This window comes from Engystomops pustulosus, chromosome 6 (genome assembly GCF_040894005.1).
Source record: "Engystomops pustulosus chromosome 6, aEngPut4.maternal, whole genome shotgun sequence".
Taxonomy (NCBI): Eukaryota; Metazoa; Chordata; class Amphibia; order Anura; family Leptodactylidae; genus Engystomops; species Engystomops pustulosus.
The window spans coordinates 123,628,396-123,650,851 of NC_092416.1; the positions used below are offsets into that span (position 1 = coordinate 123,628,396).

Below are 22,456 nucleotides of genomic sequence, written 5' to 3' on the forward strand. Positions count from 1 at the left end.
TTGTGTTTTAATACATTTTCAAAAATTAAACGAATGTGTACAAAAAAAGAAAAAATTTTTTTTGCCATCTTCTGACGCTAATAACTTTTTCATACTTTGGCGCACGGAGATGTGTAAGGGGTCATTTTTTGCGAAATGAGGCAACATTTTCATTGCTACCATTTTGAGGTCTGTGCGACATTTTGATCATTTTTTTATTTAATTTTTTATGTTATGTAAAAAGGTGTAAAAGTCGCATTTCGGACATTTGGGTGCCATTTCCCGCCTTGGAGGTCACCGCCGCCCGTAACCGTTTTTATATTTTGATAGATCGGGCATTTTGGGACGCTGCGATACCTAATATGTCTGTGATTTTTACTGTTTATTATGTTTTATATCCGTTCTAGGGAAAGGGGGGTGATTTGAATTTAATATTTTATTAATTTTTTTTTCTTTTTTAAACTTTTTTTTTTCTTTTTTTTTTTTCACTATTTTTTAGACCATCTAGGGTACATTAACCCTAGATAGTCAGATCGCTCCTACCATATACTGCAATACTTCTGTATTGCAATATATGGCATTTTTGCAGCACATTCATTACAATGAGCCGCTGGCTCATTGTAACGAATCTGCAGATGCCAGATAGTCTCGGGTCAAACGAAGACCCGAGGCTACCATGGCAACCGATCGCCGCCCCCCGTCTTTTAAACGCCGCCGGCGACTTTGCCGGCGGTGTTGAAAGGGTTAATAGCCGCGATCGGTGCAATATGCAACAACCCCCACCTCTGTATGAAGAGGACTCAGCCCGTGAGCCCTCTTCATACATCCCTTATACCTCTGCGCCGTGCAGAGCGTTAAGGGGTTAATATAAAAAAGCATCCCTTTTCTAGCAAAATTGCCAAGCCTTAAAGGAAACCAACCAAGAGGCATCTACTATCAGAAGTAGAACTGATGGTAGATTCATCCTGCCTGCCTCTGCGCTAATCTGTAATTTAATAATTCTGCAACCTAACCCAACTTATTAAAAAACTTTATTTTAGCAATATGTAAATTAACTACAGAGGCTACTAAGGCATGCAGTAGCCTCTGCAGGTAATTTACATATTACTAAAATAAAGTTTTTAACAAGTTAGGTTCAAAAAATATTAAAGATTAGGGCAGAGGCAGGCAGGAGGAATCGACCTTGAGATCTACTTCTCATGGTAGATTCATCAAGGTGGGTTTCCTTTAAACCACGTAAAAACATCCTTATACTGCTCCCAGTTGAAAGGACAAGAATAAAGCTACTATAATTATATACAACTATAACTGACTACTATAATAGTGTCCCCAAACTAGTATAATACTATTGCTATTTGCAAGAACAAAAGTGCTATAAAAATTACCTAATGTACAAGATTACTTTAAAGGACACCTGTCATCAGGTCTGTGTCACTTGTCCTGTCACTACTACCTGTTGGAGCAGATCACAAGGATCCCATCACAGCCTTTATCTAGTAATTTCATACATTAATCATTGTAAAATCATCTATTTTTTATCATGTAAATGAGGCTGGTCACATGGTCAGAGGCAGTGATGTCACCCCTGTTTCCCCCTCCCCTCTCCTCCCCCTGCTCATGTCTGTGTGTAATGTATAGTAAAGCATGGCTAGTGTCTGTGCTGCATCTGCTGACATGCTGCATCCTCCTAATACACAGACATCAGCTACACATGAATCTGACATGTTCTGCTGTAACATGGCTGCCTGGAGCTGCTGTATCTCTCCTATATACACACACATGCACACACAGGCTGCAGGGGGCGTGGCCACCAGCACCAGGAAGCACATCATTATACAGCCTCACACCATTATACAGGCTGTCAGTCATGCACTGGGGGTGTGGCTGTGCCTCCCACTCATGAATAGAGTGGACAGCTTGAATATGCTAATGCTTCATTGGACATTTCACAGGTCATTTGCATACAGCTTTAGGACCTCTTTGCTCAGGTTTACAGGCATGTAGAGGGACAATGAAGGGATAGAGGCAATGCTCTCTAATGGCAGTTTATGAAAATATATTTAGTTTAGGGGGGTTATTTTGCATGACGGGTTCTCTTTAATACTGTACAAGAATATAACTACTATAATACTGCCCCCTATGTACAGGAATATAACTACTATAATACTGCCCCCTATGTACAAGAACATAACTACTGTAATACATCCTTGTACATGTATTACAGTAGTTATATTCTTGTACATAGCTACTATAATACTGCCCCCTATATTCTTGTACATAGTGGGCAGTATAATAGTAGCTATATTCTTGTACATAGTGGGCAGTATTATAGTAGCTATATTCTTGTACATAGTGGGCAGTATTATAGTAGCTATATTCTTGTACATAGTGGGCAGTATTATAGTAGCTATATTCTTGTACATATTGGGCAGTATTATAGTAGCTATATTCTTGTACATAGTGGGCAGTATTATAGTAGCTATATTCTTGTACATAGTGGGCAGTATTATAGTAGCTATATTCTTGTACATAGTGGGCAGTATTATAGTAGTTATATTCTTGTACATAGTGGGCAGTATTATAGTAGTTATATTCTTGTACATAGGGGGCAGTATTGTAGTAGTTATATTTTTGTACACTGAGGGCTGTATTAAAGTAGTTATATTCTTGTACATGGGGGCAGTAACTACTATAATACTGCCCCATATGTAAAACTACGACAACAATGCTCCTTTACACAAAAATATTACTACAATACTGCCCTGTGTACATAAAATGAGGAAGAGGAGCTACATTTTCCACAAAGAAAGTAATGTTGCTCCCCTTAGTAAAAGTATGCCTCTCAGTTCCATCACTTACCAGTGTGTGGCGTTTCATGTGTTCCCTCCTTGTAAACTTCTTGCCGCATATTTCGCAGGGGTATGGCCGCTCCCCTGTATGTGATCGCATGTGTCGCTTTAGGATGCATTGGTGCATGGCAGAGAAGCTGCAGTACGGACACTTGAACTTCTTTCGGATAACCGTGAACTCGTTCACTGCAGGAGATAAGAAAAAGGAGTTCGAGATTTACTTTAATAACCATATAGAAAGGTGCAAGGTATCAAACTGATGTATATTAATACAATATGACTTGTAGCACTGCTGAGAAGACCTGCCTCACATGGAAAGACTGAATCTTGATTCTTATACTCCTGGATTATTCCAGTAAGACCTAAAGATACCTCCCCCCAGTTCCCATCTTTTTCTGCCCAATGCCATGTTGGGCACAAAAGTGCCATGCTAATCAGTGTCCTTAGATAACCTGACAGAGACCCACCTATGTGCATACCTCTCTGCAGCCACAAGGGGGACCAGGAATCTAGGCATTCAAACATTAGAAATCACAAGCACATCGTTATAAGGGGACAATGGCCAGTACCTAGGGACCTAGGCTAAACACAGCGCCTCATTCCTCATTGCTAGCACTTCTATCCTGTCCGTTTTAGTCCCTATTCCTAAAGTCTGGAAAGATAAATGTAAACAGCCATATCCCCAGAGCCAAAAACAATATCCCTTTAATTCTATGAGCGGAATGCTAAATATTACTTAATATTTTATTTGTAAACCATCATAAACTTTGGTGATTGGCAAATTACAGGTGAGAAACTAAAGCTGTCACCAGCAGAGCGGCCCACATCAAAGCAAGAGGGACAGTAAAATCCGGGCGGTGTCATCAGAAGCCACATAGTAAATGAGGGGAGGGGAAACAAACTTTATAATAAAGAAAGCAATTACCTCAGACTCAGAGATGACAGGAATATGTCAAATACAGGTTCATCCGTTCTCACTAATGGGTGGAGCGGCAGGTCAAGCATGTGTCCTGCCACTCAATACTATTGGAACATCAGTAATTGCTTAAGGGATCATTTATCACTGCTTCTACACCATCTTGTGCACTACAAGTATTTGTGCCACCTTCACGTCACGTGGGCACAGGGCATTCATTCTTAGGGTTTTTCTGCAAATTATTCAGGACGGACCTGGTGCAGTTTAACAAGAAGACAAGCCCCCCCCCCCCCCAATACATCTAGAGGCCTGCACATCTTGATGTATCCGGCGGGACAGATGGGGGCAAGGCCCCCATCATACACAGGTATGATAAATCCCCCCCCCCCCGTAGTATTTAATGGAGTGTCAGGAAGCATGCTTAAATTGCTGCTCCAGCAGTTAGTGAGAATGGGACCCTCGATCTGGTGATCAGTGGGGGTTGCAGTAATCCTAGCCTGATTGATCAGATTGTTATTCCCTATCCTGTAGACACTAGCAAACTAGCTTAATGGAGGAACTCATGTTGTCATTCATGTGTAAAATTTTGTAAATTGCTAGCGTTAGGATATAGAAACACAAATATAATAGAAGTTCCAGAAACAAATAAATGACCCATATATTTGCCAATATTTCAGGCAAAAAAGTTAGAGGTTTGTGTGGGGTAGAGGTTGGTATTGGCATCAGCAGAATAGTATTAAAATTTGGCCCAAGATTCTATTTTAATTTACACCCCCAAGGGGTGTAAGGGGTTACAAGGACCAGCTATCAATTAAGAGGAGGGAGTGCTGTTAGTTTCTAGGGCCCCTATGATCAGCATTTATTGATAGAAGTAGTATTCAGAAGCTTGGAATTGGCAACACAGTTGTAAAAAGGACAAGAATGACAGACAAAGAAGAGAGGAACTTACGAGAGAGTGAGTGGGTACCTTTGGGCAGGTATTCAAAAAGAAGGGAACTCTCCTCGCCCAGGACATCAGCCTTGAGGGACAGCAGACTGTTTTTGCTCAGAAGGGCGCTGCGCAGGTTGGATACGCTGGTGACCTGTTGGTGATTGTCATCTTTTTCCAGGCCCAGCGTGTGAGGTATGTAATTGGGTTCCCCGCCTTGTAAGGACTCTTCTCCTTGAGAGTACAAGTCTACCCGTTCCTCTCGGCTGTCAGAACTGCCTGGTTCTATCACAGTCACGTCATCTCCTAAAAGAAAAAGTTGAAATAATTGTGACCTGAAAGGGAAGTTGTAATCACACTAGAGCTTGCAATTTAAATTCAACTTTTTTTTATCAATCTAAAGTGACAGATAACCCACTTACATGCCACCATAAGCCATGTTCTCTCAGTGTAGGGTGTACAATGAGGGTAGAGTTTCCATAGAGTAACTGGACCTAGGTCTTATTCCCTTCTCATTGGCAAACATAACACAAGTCTCTATACACCTCCATTACCACAACAATGGGCGGAGCATATGGTTATCAATTTCCACAATCCATTCAGGATTTTACAAAAATCCATGTAAGTAAAGAAAATCATATAGTGGCTACTGCATTGGTTACTGGAAAATAGGGAAAGGAAAGATTCTGTTCTGTTTAACTATAATTACACCATGTATATTGCTGTATCACAGCATTTGCCATACATTTGTGCTCATACTCCAAGCTTGTCTATAATATAAGATATCGGAAATGTAAGCAATGCATTTTTGGAGGATGACACAGACCCTTGCATGGTATATGGTCGGTATAGCAAGGGTTAACCGGCAAGAGCTCTGGTCAGATTAGTTCAGCCATGAATTATAGAAGAGTCCGAGCCCATTAAAGCAGCGAGCTGGAGGTACATGATACATGGCAGCAAGGGGCAGGCTCATCTTAGTCTTGCCTTTAGATTAGAAATAGCAAACAGCCTTTTATTAGAATTTAAAGTGGATTCCATGAGGATGATCACAAAGTGTCACCTCAATACAATGGATACAAGACAATCTGCATAAAACAACTTAGAGATGGTTCACACAGGCATTTTGCCCTTATTAAATGATACACATGAGGGATAACCTTGACATATATATACATAAAAGTCACTAATCAAAATTCTACACCAGATATAATCCAGCATAAAGTGTTTATACACTATATAATCCAGCAGCAGTGGGAATTTATAGGCACCAGAAATTTTAGCCAAAAAGACATCTAATCATCAAAACCCTTTAGATAGGAAACTGTATAACATCCTTTTGCTCTATAACATCCTGCCTGCATATAAGACACTATGTACAATCCGCTCAGCTCCTCCTGCCGTGTAACATCCTTCCAACAATTCAGATTAAACACAGCAAAAGATACATAATAAAAACACAACATAATAAAGATCATACAATAATATAATTGTACATATAACATACATTGGAGCCGATTAGTACTTTAGTTTTCCGAAGAAACAGAACATTTACAGCGTTGGGATTTCAGGGCTTGTAACAAGTCCAACTCAATAATTAGGATGCTTATAACTACAAGAGGGAGTTACCCTCTAAGGGTTCAGGAACTAAAAATTTACACAAAAATCACCTGGGCCTCCGCTGTAAAGTTGAGTGCGGTGCTAAAATGTGGAGCTAAAAAGGGTGTGAGCGGCTCCCATAGTAAAAGGAAAAGGGGGCAATTAGGGATTATATGGATTTACCAAGGGGGTGGGAGAGTGGGGAGTGCCACATCACTGTACACTTCCACACCAACAGGTTTTAGCACATGTGGTCACAGTAATGCGAAGCAATAGGGGTAGATGGGGGGGGGGGGGGGGGGTATGTGGAGGAGGATGCCAAGGGGAACATATGAGGGACAGAGATAAAAAAAAGACATTACATTTCATTTTGAACATTTTTCAAAAAAGGCAGTAATCAGATTTAAGGTTAGAGTTTAGATACTGCAGAACAGAGGCAGAGGGTTACAGAGGAGAAACAGCGCTAAAAGGTAACAGAAGACGAGAGGCATTTAGCAACAGGGGTCAGAGGTAGTGTAGCTTATAAGTCAGAAAAGGTGCGACAAAAGTCACAAACTGCACAGAGGGACAAATAGCAGTAAAGAGGTCTCCAAAACCAAGAAAAGGGGTGTGAAAAGGGTACAGACTTTGTACCAAGAACGGCAAGATATCACCAAGACAGGTTTTACCATTTCAACTACATTATGAGTTTTATTTGCATCAATTTTTACCATATTCAAATGATGGCAGGTAAAAGCAGGAAGCTGGAGGAATGCTGAGCACTAACCTCTACATTTACAATTTGGCATTCTATTTGGCAATTTGGCCAGTGCTCAACTAGAGGGTGTGGGTTAAGATGGTGCGTAAGTGGGTGATGACTAACATAGAAAGGAGGGAAGATGAGCAGGTGAGAGAGGATCTATCGGAGGGCATTATGTGCTCTGGTGGGGAATGTGAGAACAGGCTGTGGGAGTCTGGGGAAGAAGGGTGGGGGTAACCCGATGACATGGGAGCTGGAGCGCCTGTGGGAAGGGAGGATTTCTCAGGACGGGCTAGGAATGTGGGGTTGCAGTTTATCTTTTTAGAATCAGCACAGTTTTATGACCCTTACTTTCTGGTTTAGGCAGCCAACAACCACGCAACAGCTTCTAAAAAGTGAACCCTAAAATACTAGCCAAACGGCATGGGAAGGAATTGCCATTAAAAGAGCCAGCAGGTGAGCCCATCTGTAAGGACCTGTCGGCAAGTACAGTCTGTATAAAGGCTTTTGAAGACATTGGCGCCATAAATGGCCATACATGAGAACTTGCAAAATACAAAAAACTCTAAGACTGAGCTCTAGGACAAGCTGCAGGATAACAGCACTATGCAGAATCTAGCAGATCCACCCTAGTCTTCTGATAAGATCTTCGTCTACCTGTGGAACCTAGTGGGGGAGGGGATGGGTTGGTCAATATGCTTGGGCATACAAAGAGGACCTGCGCCCTGGTTACCGTCCTGATATCAGCTCTTGGCACCCTCTCAGTCGGGACTGGAGCAAGGGTGAGGTTTGGTTGGTTTGATCTAGTTATCTGAAGTAAATTATCTAGGGTGGAAGACTGAAGCTGGCACATTCTGTGAATCCAGCCTGTGTTAGATATTATCTTGATAGCAGAAACGACATATCCTTGAAGTTATGAATCATCTCATCTATGGCACAGTAGCTTGGCCCTTGGGTCTTTAAGAATCTACCGTATGTGCCATATTCTTAAAAACACATTCCTAGCTGTGCAGATTTTTGACAACCACTGGGTGAAACTCGAATCACTATGATACTTTATGGCAGCAGTCCCCAATCTGTGGGTCACCAGCTGATGGGGGGGAACACATATACCAGCATGCCTCAATAGCTAGAACAGGTTGGAGTCTACAACTATTGCTGTAGCAGTCCATAGTTCATGGCTTTTCTAATATTTTGCCAACTAACCATTTAGAAAAATGCTATGTGAGCAAATGTCACAGTACCACTGTTTATAGGACACAGGTATCATGGCCTGAAAGATGATGAACTGCTGAGGGACAGGGTTGAGCTGGAATCTGATGAAAGTGCCTCTCAGGTGTGTGACATCAGGGGTATGAAAGGCTTTAAGCATTTGAAGCAGACACTGCAGTTACCATAGGGCAGTGATTTTCAACCTTTTTTGAGCCGCGGCACACTTTTTATACGTAGAAAATCCTGGGGCACACCACCAACCAAAATAGCACAAAATGACACTAAAACAATCATATTATACATATAGTTAATAATATAGATTCTAAATTTATTTTACTCACTCAGTGTGAAACCTGGGCCTGTTTCGATAAACACAAAAGGGATATCCTGGCAGGAATGGTAAAAAGACACACACAAAGCTCTTCCTCAACAGTTCTCAGTTTCTCCCTGTTTTTAGTATATGGTGCTGATTATTATGTGGCTCATATACTGCAAAATAAAGGGGTACAATGATTAGTACTATGGCCATGAGGCCAGAGTACAAGTGCCAGCTCATATACTCAGCATATGAGCTGGTACTTGTAGTACTCCAGCCTCATGACTATAGTATTTCTCATTTTACATTTCTCATTGTTATATGCAGTATACTGCTGGAGTTCTAAAAGTACCAGCTCATATGCTGAGTATTCTGCCAACAGTTCATATACTCAGGCAAAAGCTCATATAGTCAGCATTATTGGTGGGCATTACCTTGGCGGTGGGCAAATGCGAGAGTCTCTCAGCTCTCAGGATGATGCGCCGGCCTCGGTGACGTCATTTTGTCGCGCGAGGTTCAAAGCTTGCGCATGTGTTATTGTACACGTCTCCTACATTGTAAGAAGCCGTGACTGCGCATCGCTGCTCATTGCAGGGAAACAAAACACAGGGGGCACCATAGTTTGGGGAACTTTCCCCACGGCACACCCGACCATGTGTTGCGGCACACTAGTGTGCCACGGCACACTGGTTGAAAATCACTGCCATAGGGAATAGAGGGAGGGGGTGAGGGGGGTGGGGGGTGCAGGTCGGGAGCCTGGGGAAATAGGAATGTAGGGTAGGGATAGGAAAACGGAATTAACCCTCACATTCCCTACATGCTCCTGTGAGCAAAGAGGACCATCTGAAAAGAAAAACACACTAAATCATACCACTAACATGTTGTGTATAACAGCAGGTCATATGTTCGGCCAATTATTCACTTCTGCTGCCACTTATCTGCATGGGAAAAAAAAGCATCTAAGGAAATGTCTTTTGATACAGACTCTGTGAGGAAGCATTCACACCAACGTTCACCAATTGAGAATGCAAGTTAATTCAATAGAATGTAGCGATAAGCAGCTACCAGACACATTCGATATCTCTAGAATTCACAGTAAACAGAGCAATGGAAGGGTTACACTTCCAATTCACATTTGGATTTATTTACAGGACCGTGCTGATCCTGCACACGTGTGGCATCTATTTTGCACCAAATCAGACTATATGGACGACCATCGAAAAACAGCCCCAACTACCAGAGTGGACACAAGACTTGTACTGACTTTAACGTAGCTGCATAACACACAGCTGAGAAATGCTTTTATGGTTAGGACCAAAACAACAGAAGTCTGGATGTTTAATTCTCTGAAGCAATTGATGCATGTGCCGGCATTCTGGGAATTACAATGGTTATGGAAAATATTCAGCCCCTTTAAATTTTTCTCTCTGTTTCATTGCAGCCAATTGGTAAGATGAAAGAAATTTCTTTTGCTGTAAACTCTGCATCCCATCTTGACAGAAAAACACACATATAGATACTTTTTCCAATTTATTATATAGGAAAAACTGAAATATCACATGGTCATAAGTATTCAGACCCTTTGCTGTAACACTCATATTTAACTAAAATGCTGTCCAAAAAAGCAATTGTGGAAGAAGAGCCTTGATGACAGAGGTAAAAAAAAAAACAAGATCACTGTGGATGAGCTCCAGAGATGCAGTAATGAGATGGGAAAGTTCCATAAAGTCAACTATCACTGCAGCCTCCACCAGCACATTAGCACTTTTATGGCACAGTGTACCCACAGAAACCTCTCCTCCTTGACTCTACGACTATGAGAAATAAGATTCTCTGATGAGATGAAGATTGAACTTTTTGATGTTAATTCTAAGAGGTTTAAGTGGAGAAAACCAGGAACTGCCCATCACCTGTCAATCCCAACAATGAAACATGGTGCTGGCAGCATCATGCTATGGGGGTGTTTTATAGCTACAGGGACAAGATGACTGGTTGAAACTGAAGGAAAGATGAATGCGGCAGTACAGAGAGATGCTGGATGTAAACCTATTCCAGAGTGCACTAGACCTCAGATTGGGAGCAAAGATTCAAGGAGATGATGACCATAAGCACACAGCTAAAATAAAGCAGTGGCTTCAGAGCAATTCTGTGATCATTCTTGACTGGCCCAGCCAGAGCCCTGACCTAAACCCAATTGACCTTCTCGGGAGAGACTTGAAAATGGCTGTCTAACGTTCACCATCCAACCTAAGGGAACTGGAAAGGATCTTCAAGGTAGAATGGCAGAGGATCCCAAAATTCAGGTGTGAAAAACTTGCTGCTCCATTCCCAGGAAGACTTTTGAGCTGAATATTGAGCAATAATTGTAATTAATTAATAAATTAGCAAAAAAAAAATGTACATTTCAGTTTTTTCTGTCAAGATGGAATGCAGAGTGAACATTAATGAGCAAAAAAAAAAAAAAGTTTATTTTACCAATTGGCTGCAATGAAATCAAGAGTGAAAATTTAAAGGGGCCTAAACACTTTCTGTACATCCCATGAGCACGGCTATCACATGTTGAAGAATAGTTATGCCATATGCAACCCTCAAAAGTATTGGTTACAAAGAATCTAACAGAGAAATGGTAACTTCAGAAGATCGGGCCCCGGATCAAATTATGAACCCCTTCGCCCTGGCACAAATGTATGATACAACTGTGGTCTATTAGACCATTAAGTCCCCAAGGATGTTCAATTTGTAAGACTCTCAATTCAAATTTGGAAGATTTATTTATAATTACTACCAGGCAAATATTGTTTGGTTACCACTTCCATTCTTTCCTCACTCCGTTGACACAGTACTTGTACTTGGATAAGCTTGCAGTGGCATCAACCCAACAACCAAGGGCCCACAGTTTTTTCTTCTGGCTACTCCATCAATGGTAAATGGGAGAAAAAAAGGAAGGCATCTGAAGGAAAGCTGAGCAAACTGCATTAAAAAAAAAATAGTAATTACAAGAAACCAGGAAAAATAAACAGGAACTCCACCCGCCACCACTGGACCAGTCACATCGGCTCCCACCTCCCACACACCGGATAATTGCTCGCAACAAACCAGTTGCCTGGAGGATTTGCTGGAGGTAGTGAAACGTAAAAAGCCTTAGGCCAGACAGCTTCTCTAATCTAACTAGATTTAATAGGCTCAGCCTCCAACTCAATGACATTTTAATGATTTTCTAAAAAGGGTCTAAAGTCCCGGGAGAAACTGCATTCTTCCTTGTTAAAGGCACAGTAACCCCACATTTCCCTGTGGTATCAATCAGGATTACAATTATTAGAAAAGCCAGTCTACAATATATTCTCTTTCCAATGGTGAATACATTCTTTGGCTTTTGGGTGCCATGTTTGATGAAGTGAGAAGGGAGTGGCCATTTACAAGTTATGGGCTGGAGCTGGTACAAGCGTTCCATAAGGTTTATGACCAATCTGGTTACAGTTGTGTGGCTGTGTCATTAAAGGTTACTTTAAAGATGGCCATTTTCCAAAATGGCCTTCTTTCACACCAACCCTGTTCAACAATCAAGAGCAGTGATATGGAGAAAAGAGACTTAAAGTACCTTAGGAGAGTCATTATGTAAAGCACTAATATTACATAATTTATACTGTTGAAAAAAAAGACACCTGTCCAAGTTCTACCAAGGAAGGGAAGGGATTGGAGAAGGAAGGGATTTAGGGAAAATAATTCACTATAAAACATTATCATCAATGTTATTTTGGTGTAAAATGGCAGCTAGACCCTTCTTGAAGCTCTCTACTTTCCCTGCTGTGACCAGCGCCTGAGGCAGGCTATTCCACAGATTGACAGTTCTCACAGTAAAGAAGCCCCATCTCCTCACTGGTGATTAAACATAGTTTTCTTCCCCCTTGTCTTCTGATTTGATTTAACCTAGAACAACTTTCCGGCATATTTTTGTACACTCTATCCATTCTGCTACAGACACTTCCCATCACAACTGCACTGGATTCCCTGAATGTTTCCCTAATACCAACAGAAATGCTAGGAGATGGTGTTCAAACAACAACTCCAACCTCCAAATGACACTCAGGGTGTCTTGTGGCTTGAGGATACACCCAAGAAGTCTAGTGAGGAGGGAACCAGGTGTAGCAGTACCGGAGCGAAAAAGGGTGTGGAAAGTATTATTCAGTGGAAAAAAACAAAACAAAACAAAAAAAACAAAACAACAAACAACATACTCCAATGAATAGTAGGCTCAATACCAGCACACTTCTAATCAAATCAGGACATTCTTCCAGTACCTTCTCCATTGTAGCACTTCCCTTTGTACAGATGGGAAATATTAGCAAGTAATACATTAATACGTCACCTTGGCACTATGCACTAGTGAGGTGGAGGAACGGTGGTTACTGCCCCCTATAGAACTCAAGGGCAACTACATTTAAAATAAACATGGTCACCAATATCAACCTCTTATAAACTTAATGGACACCTTTTTGTTTTGTTGGGTATAAAACAAGGTTTCATTCTTTGCAATTTGTATTTAAAACCTCTACTGTGGAATCTGCAAAATGAAAAGTGTTAGCCATGGAGACCAGCCAAGTGTTTCTCAAGCATGAAAACGAATAGTTGACCACCCAAGGTCTAGTGGTAAACGACCTTCTCTAGTCTTGGTAAAGGAAAAGAAGACTTGTTAGAACAGCATGCCAATCCCCAGAAAATCACTAGTAAGCCTTCCTGGACCAAGAGGCGCATATGTAAAGGGATTAAGGTTTGGAGCAGAGCTTTCTGACTGGCAGTAATTGGGGACAGATAAGTCTCCAGACATGTATGTCTCATTTACTCTTCTTTGTGTGGTATAATGAGGGCGAGGGTGAGGTCTCCTGATGTGTGTTGGGTGAAGAGGACACCCAATCGTTCAGTCATCCTGCCATCCTTAAAGCCCTGTACAGCCCTGGTTAACAGCATAATCCTGGGATTTCAGTGCATTATCCTAACAAGATCCCGGAGAGGAACTTTACTAACTAGACCTGCGGATATGTCTTGTAACATTTGAAGCTACATATGCCAGGCCAAGGCTTCGGGATCTCCATGGAAACCAACAGGCCCAGAGCTGCAAGGTCACGGTGACCCGGGGGCTGAACGCTGCTTGCCGTCCACAAGCGGATACTGACAGTGTCCAGAAATACTTAGTTACAGTTACTAATGAGCGGCTGCCTGGCAAAGACGATGAAACCAGATAACTAGGCAACAACAAGAAATATAACAGGCAAGGAATAAGCAAAATCGGAAAGGATTCTATAACCTATAAGGAGAACGGAAACAATTTATGACAATTTACCACACACCTTAAATCCAAGAACGTGTCCCTGCAAGACCTGCCCTGGTGTGAGCACCAGTTTAACAAAACAGATTTCCAGATTGTGGACCTAACAAAAAAATTTCCATTCATTGACACACTGCAAAGGTTTTAGCAAAAGGCTATGTGTAGGATTCTCAATCGGGCCTACCCCTAATGGTTTCACTTTCACAAAAAAGTCTTATTGCATATCGTCATCCATCAGATCAGTATATCCTGAATATAGATATGCATACGGCAAGGCTATGACGACCCTGTTCAACAAAATGAAGGAGTGCAGTCCAAACCTGGTCTAATCTGTATGTACATAATAGTGCATCCCATATCAGGACTAAACTCCTGCGTGGAAGTAATAATTGAAACCATATCTATTGCCAACAAATGAAACTTACCGGAATTGTCCTGGTTGCTGTACTGCCACTGAGTGCTGGAGATGAAGGACGGCTCTGGGGACCCCGTTCTGCAGTTCTCCACCATTTGTTGTGTGATGTGCCTAACAGTCTCTTTATTCTTTCGGTTCTTTCTGCGACCCGAGTGCTGCCAGCCATCCCCTTGTTCTACATAAATGTTTCCTGGATCCCCTTTGTTGCCTCCTATACAATGAGATGGGGAGACCTGCTCCTCTTTGAGCCGCATTTGTCCATAGCACATTTCTCCAGGCCATACTGATGACACCTCATCTTGACTGTCCACTTTTTGTTCAGCATCTTCCTTGCCATAATTGCTGCCGCCTTCATGACAGCTGGCAATAGCGGAGTCTCCCGAAGAGTTGGCTGGACTTGTCCTTCTTGCTAACCATGGAGAGATACTACGGCCTGCCACCACAGCAGAAAGGAGGGCCTCGGCGCTACTGGAAGGAGCACCCATATCATAGTCTACAAGCTCATCAGATGTCTCAGATTTGATGCTGATGTCCAAAGCAGCCTTGATAAAGCTGTGGCAAGCTTGGACAATATCTGTCATCTGGAGGTAACTGGCCGCAGACATCACCTCAATGACGTTCTTACTGGTCAGTGCAAGGTGAGCCGAGTACATGAAGTCTATAATGGCTTTGAAGCCCTGTGCTGTGACAATGTCCAGTTGTGTTACCGTGGTCTGTTCAGATGACTTCTGGACCTGACAGTAGAGGGTCTTGAAGTACCGACTGCTGCCAAGCAGGACATTCTTGTGCGCCTTGAAGATCTTTCCTTCCACAACGATGCAGACGTCACAGAGGATTCCATGTTGTCGCTGCTCATTGAGCTCGTTCAGAAGCTGCCTGTAGTGGGATGGGATTTCCATATCCTCTTTGCGGTTATTCATTTGTGGACGTCTTTGGTTAATTGGCCCCCACAAAACTTCTATGATAAAACAGAAATGGATTTGGTTAATGACTTCTGCAGTTGTGTTACTCTATACATTAAAAGATATTATCCTGTAGGTGTACTCCAAGTCTCACCATGCTCTGTCAAGCAGTGGAGAGTCACAGGTCAAAGACATAATATTTTACAAAAGGTAATGTGTGTTACAAAGAGGGTGGGGTGATGGTTTCCGTTGTACAAGTACAAATCTTTCCCCATGAAGATCAAAAGAAGCTGAAGAGGCTGGATCCTACATTCCACATTAGACAACATCAAAGGGGTTACTCCCCTCCCCCACAACGCTAGCAACCCCCCTTTCCCACACCCTATTGGGGTTTGCTTTGGGCGGTGAAATCGTGGTCACAATAATCCCAGAGATTAGTGTCAATCCCTGAGCAGAGAGGCGAGTCCAAGAAAACACAAGGAAAGAATAAAGGAGATGGCAGCGGCTGACAGTATGACATAACTTTCAAATATGGAGTCAAAGTCATACATACATATCAGAGAGAGGTACAGGGGTGAACCATGCTACAAAAGACTGTAAATGTCAATCTACAGTCAATGACTACTTCTAGAAGATTCGGTGTCTGAGTCTCAGCAGCAGGACCTTAAAGGTCTTAAAAAGCTGATCATCAACACCCACCAGACCATGAGATCACAAGCTTCACAGATGGACTTGGTCACCACTCCAGGTGTCACTCACAAGATGAGTAGTTGTGGTTTTCACACCTCTGTCATGGAGCAGTGTGATCCTGTAGATGGAGAGGCACACCGAGCAACACAGTTTTTCACTGATGGTGTAAATGATATTTGCACTATTAATAGAGAAGTAAGCAGCACGGTGAGGTACAGCCACTGTCAGGCAGAAGATTGGTGAAAAATAAGGAAATGCAATGGGGTGGAGGAGGGGAAAATAAGGCTACAAGTGGCTTTATACAATGTATTTCTGCTGACACGAGGGTACCAGGACATTACTGTATATTAGAATTATTATATCAAAGGCTAGATCTAAAATACAGAACTTTATGCACATTCGCTGTGCCGTTTCCAACGTAATAATATATCCATTGTACCCAGTTGTCAGCAATTACAGGCTGTGGTTGGATGAAAAGTGCAGCAAAATCACTGCCCCTATGAATTGCATTTTATGTTATGCTTTTATGTTGTTTTTAGTGCTTCACCTTTTCTAAGAAGTGAACTAAAAATATTACAAAGATGTACTGCATATAGGCTGTGGCAGCAGCCACCTACCTAATGTTAGTAAAAACCTTAGATGTCTTAGACAGTACATACCCTTGGGCCCTTATACACTCTTCTTGGAAGTAGCTTTTTCCCTTCTTCACATTAAAAACACATGCACACTTGTATATGGGCGTGTTTGGAGAACAGCTATCTGAAGGGCATGGTCAACCTTAATTCCCATTAAAATAACATAGACCCATCTTTCCTCAGCTTTTGAGACTATAAATCCCATATGATGTGAGTTGTAGTAACAGCAGGGGAGACACAGACCATTACTATAGACAATAACTTTATAAACACTAAAAACTCACCAAGTGTAGAGACAATCTCGGGCTTTCTTAGCAATCTTGACAGTGACAAAGTGTCAGAGGGGTTGCTGTCATGATGTCCCGGGCACCGGAGTGAAAGAGTGCAAATCCCTGGAAATTATAGTAAATATTAATAAGTGACATAATCAACAGGAGAATCTTTCAATTCAATTCTTTTACTCCCTGACTGAGCTCCCAGCCCCTCTTCACCTATAGAGCAGCTACAATAATAGAGAATAAGAGAGTATGTGTTAATATCTAACTTAAGCTGTTAACAGGCTTATTCTTTAGGGTAAAAGAGAGTACAATGCATTTTGGTTACCATTTTATAGGGTCAGTACCTAAATGTGCAAGTTATATTACTGCAACAAAGTTTCTACAAAATTGAAACAATAACAAAACAGCTCACTCTGTAAAAAAGAAAAAATATGTGCCACAACCAAAATTGCCATACAGCAGCTGTGTATCATATTCTTATCACTAGAATCCTAATGCTTGACTAAGAAATACCACTCCGAGTCACATTCATACACCCAGCTTTTCCAATACAGTATTCTAGAAGTAAAAAATGGCAGCTGTCCATCCATCATGTTACTAATCCTGATTCATTGGAATGGCTTAAGAAATGATTGAGTGGGCACAATTTTTGTCCATATTTTTATTTTACTAGGGTATTCTCAGGCCTTGGAGACATGTTGCCTCCAAAGTATGTCTTTTCTGCAGAACTGTGCTGCCCCTTTAAGCAAACATAGTGTAATATAACCGGGAATCAGAGCAAGAAAATTACAGAAACACAGAAACTATCAGAGAACAAAGTGCCCCAGATAGCCGCCCCACATGGAGCAAGTGGCCCACTTTTCTCCCTGCTCACAAACCGCAATTCACTTAATCCATCAACCTCAGTACGAGATTCTCCAGATCTATGAACCGGTGATCGCCTTTCCACATACACAGAGAATAAATCACCTATCACAGCACATATCTCCACACAATGCTCTGTCCAGGTCCAGTCTGATGAGCAGTGAGGCGAGGGTTTAGGATGGGTTTGTAGTACAGAAAATTCAGTAATTGAGACCATGGGGGGGGGGGAATACCAGCTATAAAACTAATTAGAGATGAGCCACTTCTCAATCATTTCATTAAACCGTTTTGCTAAATTTCTCCTAAACATTCAATTTGATCCAAATTAATTTGTTACAAGTTGTGGGTACTGTGAGAGTATGATTATTTCCATTACTGTGTGTTGCTGCAACATTAAGAGCAAGTCCATTCTGAAAAAGTCACTCTGACCCGGAAGCTAATGGTTACACTGCCCTCAGAGGAGTGCATCAGATACATTTTCTATATGGATTTCACACAGGCCAACCGAACCAGGCATCTACAATATATTGGCCCACTTTTATAAAAACTAGTGTAAACAGTACTATGTGTAGTTTGCCTGTGAAGTGTGCACTGGCGCACACTCTTCTCTAACCTGAAGAACCCTGCTCTGCTCGGGAAATGCGCACCTTTAACAAAGTGCGCAACACAATTGTGTCGCGTTGCATTAATAAATGTGGCTCATAGTCCAACTGCACCAGACACGGGGTTAGGAGGTGGACACAGTGCAGCTACAACGCAATACCAACACTTCATAAACACATGTACAAGCAGTTTGCATGTTCTTTTCAGTGCAAAGTCAGAGAGAAAAATGGCGCAAACACTTAAATGAGGGCCACGCTGTATTAAATAATGAAAGAGCAACAGCAGCAAACAGGGTTTATTAACCCTAAAATGATGGTTTGCAGTAGCAACAATGTACAGGGTGCATTGACCCCCCAAAACAATCAATAAAAGCCTGCAGTATGGTCACCAACAATATCCTCCAACAGCCCTGTTCTTCCTATAACAACTGCAGACTGCAACTGCACTCTCTCAATAGTCCACTCTTTCACATCTGTCCCTAAAATCAGGTAGCAAGCAAATTTAGGAGATTATGGGATCAGGTATTTAAAGGCGCTGTGAAATTGCAAGGGTATGGCCTGCTGCTGTTTGCCTTACTGCTCACCAAATTTTTCCTGAAGTTCAGATTAAATTCTGATTCATTAAGATCAATTCACAGCTCCGCTTGTGGTGTCCGTTATCTCTGGCGCCTGACACCACAAATGGTGGTGTAAAGTGAGCCTAATATTCTGAAAGCTCCAAAACATCTAAAAGAAAAAAAAAAGTAACAATTTTGCAAATCTTTTTAAAATCATCTACCTGGGTTCTACAGCACCTATGTGCCTTTATAGTTACAGACAACAAAAACATGTATGTAGTCAGACAAAATAAAATTTAAAAAAAATTTTTTTTTCAAGAATCCAACACTGCCTTGCTATGGGGCCTGGAAGGCTATCGACACTACCACTGGTGGTGGCCATTTTCCATGGCCATTTATTTGCAGATAAGTATCATTTGTACTGCTGCACACTGCCTATCTCCATTGCTCCATTTAAGCACATTCAACTTAGCTGAAATTGTACATTAATGGCTAATTGAAACTATTTTCGGCCATCCATCCTGCTATACCATGGTTTTTCCCAAACAATGCCACATACCCCCTTCCATTTACCCATTATACCGTTGTATGATCCCATAGCCACCACTCTACCTTTTAAAGTCAGGCATCACTCAGTGGAATTCTAAAAATGCCACTTGACCCAAGTTCATTCACCTACGACAGATAAGAAGCGTCACTGGAAGCAATATAATGCACACCATTGGGACAGACTGGAGAGCTGCAGACCCTGGGCATTGTATTTAGCGCCGCTAGATGCCAGGGGGCAAAATACAATCAACGTGATCCTCAGACAACACGACATCTAGGACCAAACTATACCAAATTCATACTGGGACAAGGACTACAAATGTGCAAAATGCAGCACTAGACATGACAGCCCACGTCATGTGACCACCTGTCCAAACTGCCCTAATTGGGAAATCAGTCACAGAAACAAACATATGGGAAGATATGTACAGCTGCATCCATCCAATGAGCTCCAACCTGTAGCTCTAACACTACAACTCCTAGCATGCCTTAAAAGCAATCCTCAAAATAACACCTCAAAAGCATTTGAGAATACACACCAAACGCATGGATACATGGATATTTTGGATGCAGAATTGGCTTCTATGTGTGTAGTAATCGATGTCTCTGCTGAATCAATGGAAATCTTCTCTGCATCCCATCAATAAGGCGCACACTTCATTCAGGGGGCTGGTGGAAGGGGGGTGTCGTATCTCAAGTGGGTTCTGATGTCATCTGCCAGATATCAGCACAAAACTGAGGAGATCCCATTCCCATTGTGCCCATATATGAATGGTAATGAGGGGTGACAATAGATGACAAACCATTAGATCATACTTCTGCCTCTGTTTTAATTAAAACTTTCCACTTCCATAATCTGCTCAGGCATAAACCCCATCCGCAGAGCTCCCACCTACAGCCCCTTAGACACCTGTGTTGTTTCTGCAGCAGCAGAATGTGTTTTCTCTGTGTTGGCAGTAGCTTAGATACCCCCTCTCCCTCTGCAGCCCTGGGGGACAGCGTGCAGTTGCAGCACAGCTCCACAAATTCCCCTTTTGGAGGTTACAGGAAGGAGGAGGGAAGGGAGGAAGGGTATGGTAAGGAAGACACAGAGACCAAAGAGGAAACAAGGGAAAAGGTGAAAGTAAAGAAGGGGGCAGCAAGGAGGAAGGGGAAAAAAGGGAGGAGGTTCTGTCCCTGGCACGCAACCACCTCTGTACAAAGCACAGCATTCAGTGCCCTGCCCAAGGAAGGCAACACCTTCCTCAATGCCCCAAAAATAGACTTACAAAGTTCTGTCCCACTGCATATGAGAGCACAGGTGGCACCCAGTCAGTGCCTGCCGCCATCACCTAACCCAGTTTCTACAGCCTCCTAATGAACTTTGACATAGTACCAAGGGTGCCATGCCCCTGGCACACATGTATGGATGATCATATAATTACTGACCAAAGACAAGTCCGGAATGGGCCATCATCGAGCAGAGCCCGCGGCCTGTAACCGGCTCAGTATCCATAGGATTTTTTATGACCCTATATGGTATAATAGGACTAGTAAGGCTTGAGGTTTCTGGAGTTTTGACCTGTGTATCAAACTTATCATTTGTCCCCAAAAGTTAAATGTGAGAATGCTGTACATAATATATTTTGTGTGCTGTTATAAGCGATTGCTCTTTATCAGCCTATTCATGTGTGAGCTATTTATTGCTCGCTGTTAGCAGCCAGTAAGGAGGTGCATAGAAGAGAGAAGAGTACATCAAAAGGATGATGGAAACCACAGAGCTACAAGTCCCCCGCATAATAATACTGGATGTGACCAAACTCTTCAATACAACACACACCATTACAGGCAATACAGACACAATGTAATCTTTCACAAACCTGGAAATTCTTAAAAACAACCTGCCCCTCTGAATAATTCCCCCTACACCCACTGGCAGCCGCATAACAACCCCCCTCTGACTTGTAATGGTAAATAGGTTATATACACACCCAAATATCACACCCTGTGTCCCAGAGCAAATCCCCCCACCCACAGAGCAGCCACACCAGCAGACATAGAAATACACACACAAACCTGTAGATTTCTTTCCCCTCATAAAAACTTCAGAAATGACAAACTCAGCTCTGCTACTCCAGCACATAACATCTATTATGTACAGGAATAATACTGTCATGCAGTACTCAGGGCATGGTCACCATTACATCCTATAGCATACGGGGGAGATCCAGGCGTGCCAGTGCCATGTACATCCTTAGGAATAGCGCTGCTGTATACAGTGGTGTGTGAGTGCAGGTGCTTCCTTACACTTCTTACCATGTGTGCATCTCTATACATGTATTACGTATATGTGTTCCATCCATACACTCAGAGCTATGTCACACTGCTCCCGGTACATATGTGTGTGACATACAATAACCACGCAGACATCTGATAATCTAGAGACCCCGAGCGGCCGGACACAGCGTCCACCCTGACAGTCTCGCCCTCCCCCGGAAGCCGCTTCCATCCCCCCAGCAGGACGGTGAGAGCAGTGATTCGCTGCGCCCCGGTTCTGTGCGCCCCCGTACCTGCGTCCAGTCTCCGGTCAGTCGGTGTCTGTCTCCTCTGCGCGTTCCCGACACTGTCAGACGGCGCTGGGGGCGGAGACCGGGGCGGAGCTTCCTCGCAGCCGGCTGGGGGAGCGGTGTCTACAGAGTCAGACAGAGCAGGAGGCCGCGCCCACATACACTTCGTACTGACAGCCAAAGACCGCCCACTGAAGGAAGAGAAACCGATAACTAGGCGTGGCTTACACCGGAGGGCGGGGTTGTGCAATACCACGCCCAGAAAACTGAGCCCCATTAGCCAAAGCGGCAGGATAAATTCTACGAGCCCCGCCCATGTGTCAGCCACTGGGAAGGATGTGCTCTGTGCTTAGGGGAGGCTGTAGGGAAGCCAGACCACGTGGGGGCCTTAAGGACCACGTGACCAAGGAAATGCCATTCAGGGTCAGTGTCGCCTACCAGTCGTGGCCATTGTGTGCCACCTTTCACCACATTAAATGCCCCCTCTCCTATGCTGTACCCACGGCCATGTGTGACGTCTGTAATCCTGCTGCATCTGGTTGCTAAGATAGCGGGACACA

At 42.8% G+C, this 22,456-nt stretch overlaps 1 protein-coding gene across 3 annotated transcripts in view; it reads right to left on the reverse strand.

Moving 5' to 3' along the window:
* ZBTB46 (zinc finger and BTB domain containing 46) overlaps window positions 1-22,044 on the reverse strand; it is a 29,431-nt gene extending 7,387 nt beyond the window's left edge. The window contains exons 1-5 of one of the 3 annotated variants that reach the window (XM_072110855.1): window positions 21,900-22,044; window positions 16,785-16,892; window positions 14,284-15,231; window positions 4,712-4,978; window positions 2,839-3,014 (exon numbers count right to left, since the gene is read on the reverse strand). In XM_072110855.1, coding sequence (XP_071966956.1) covers window positions 2,839-3,014; window positions 4,712-4,978; window positions 14,284-15,193 — 1,353 coding nt within the window. In that variant the 5' untranslated portion in view covers window positions 15,194-15,231; window positions 16,785-16,892; window positions 21,900-22,044. Of the gene's footprint in view, window positions 1-2,838; window positions 3,015-4,693; window positions 4,979-14,283; window positions 15,232-16,784; window positions 16,893-18,828; window positions 18,849-21,899 lie in introns of those variants that run through there. The other 2 variants (XM_072110854.1, XM_072110856.1) reach the window with 2 other exon arrangements.
* Window positions 22,045-22,456: the final 412 nt, after the last annotated feature.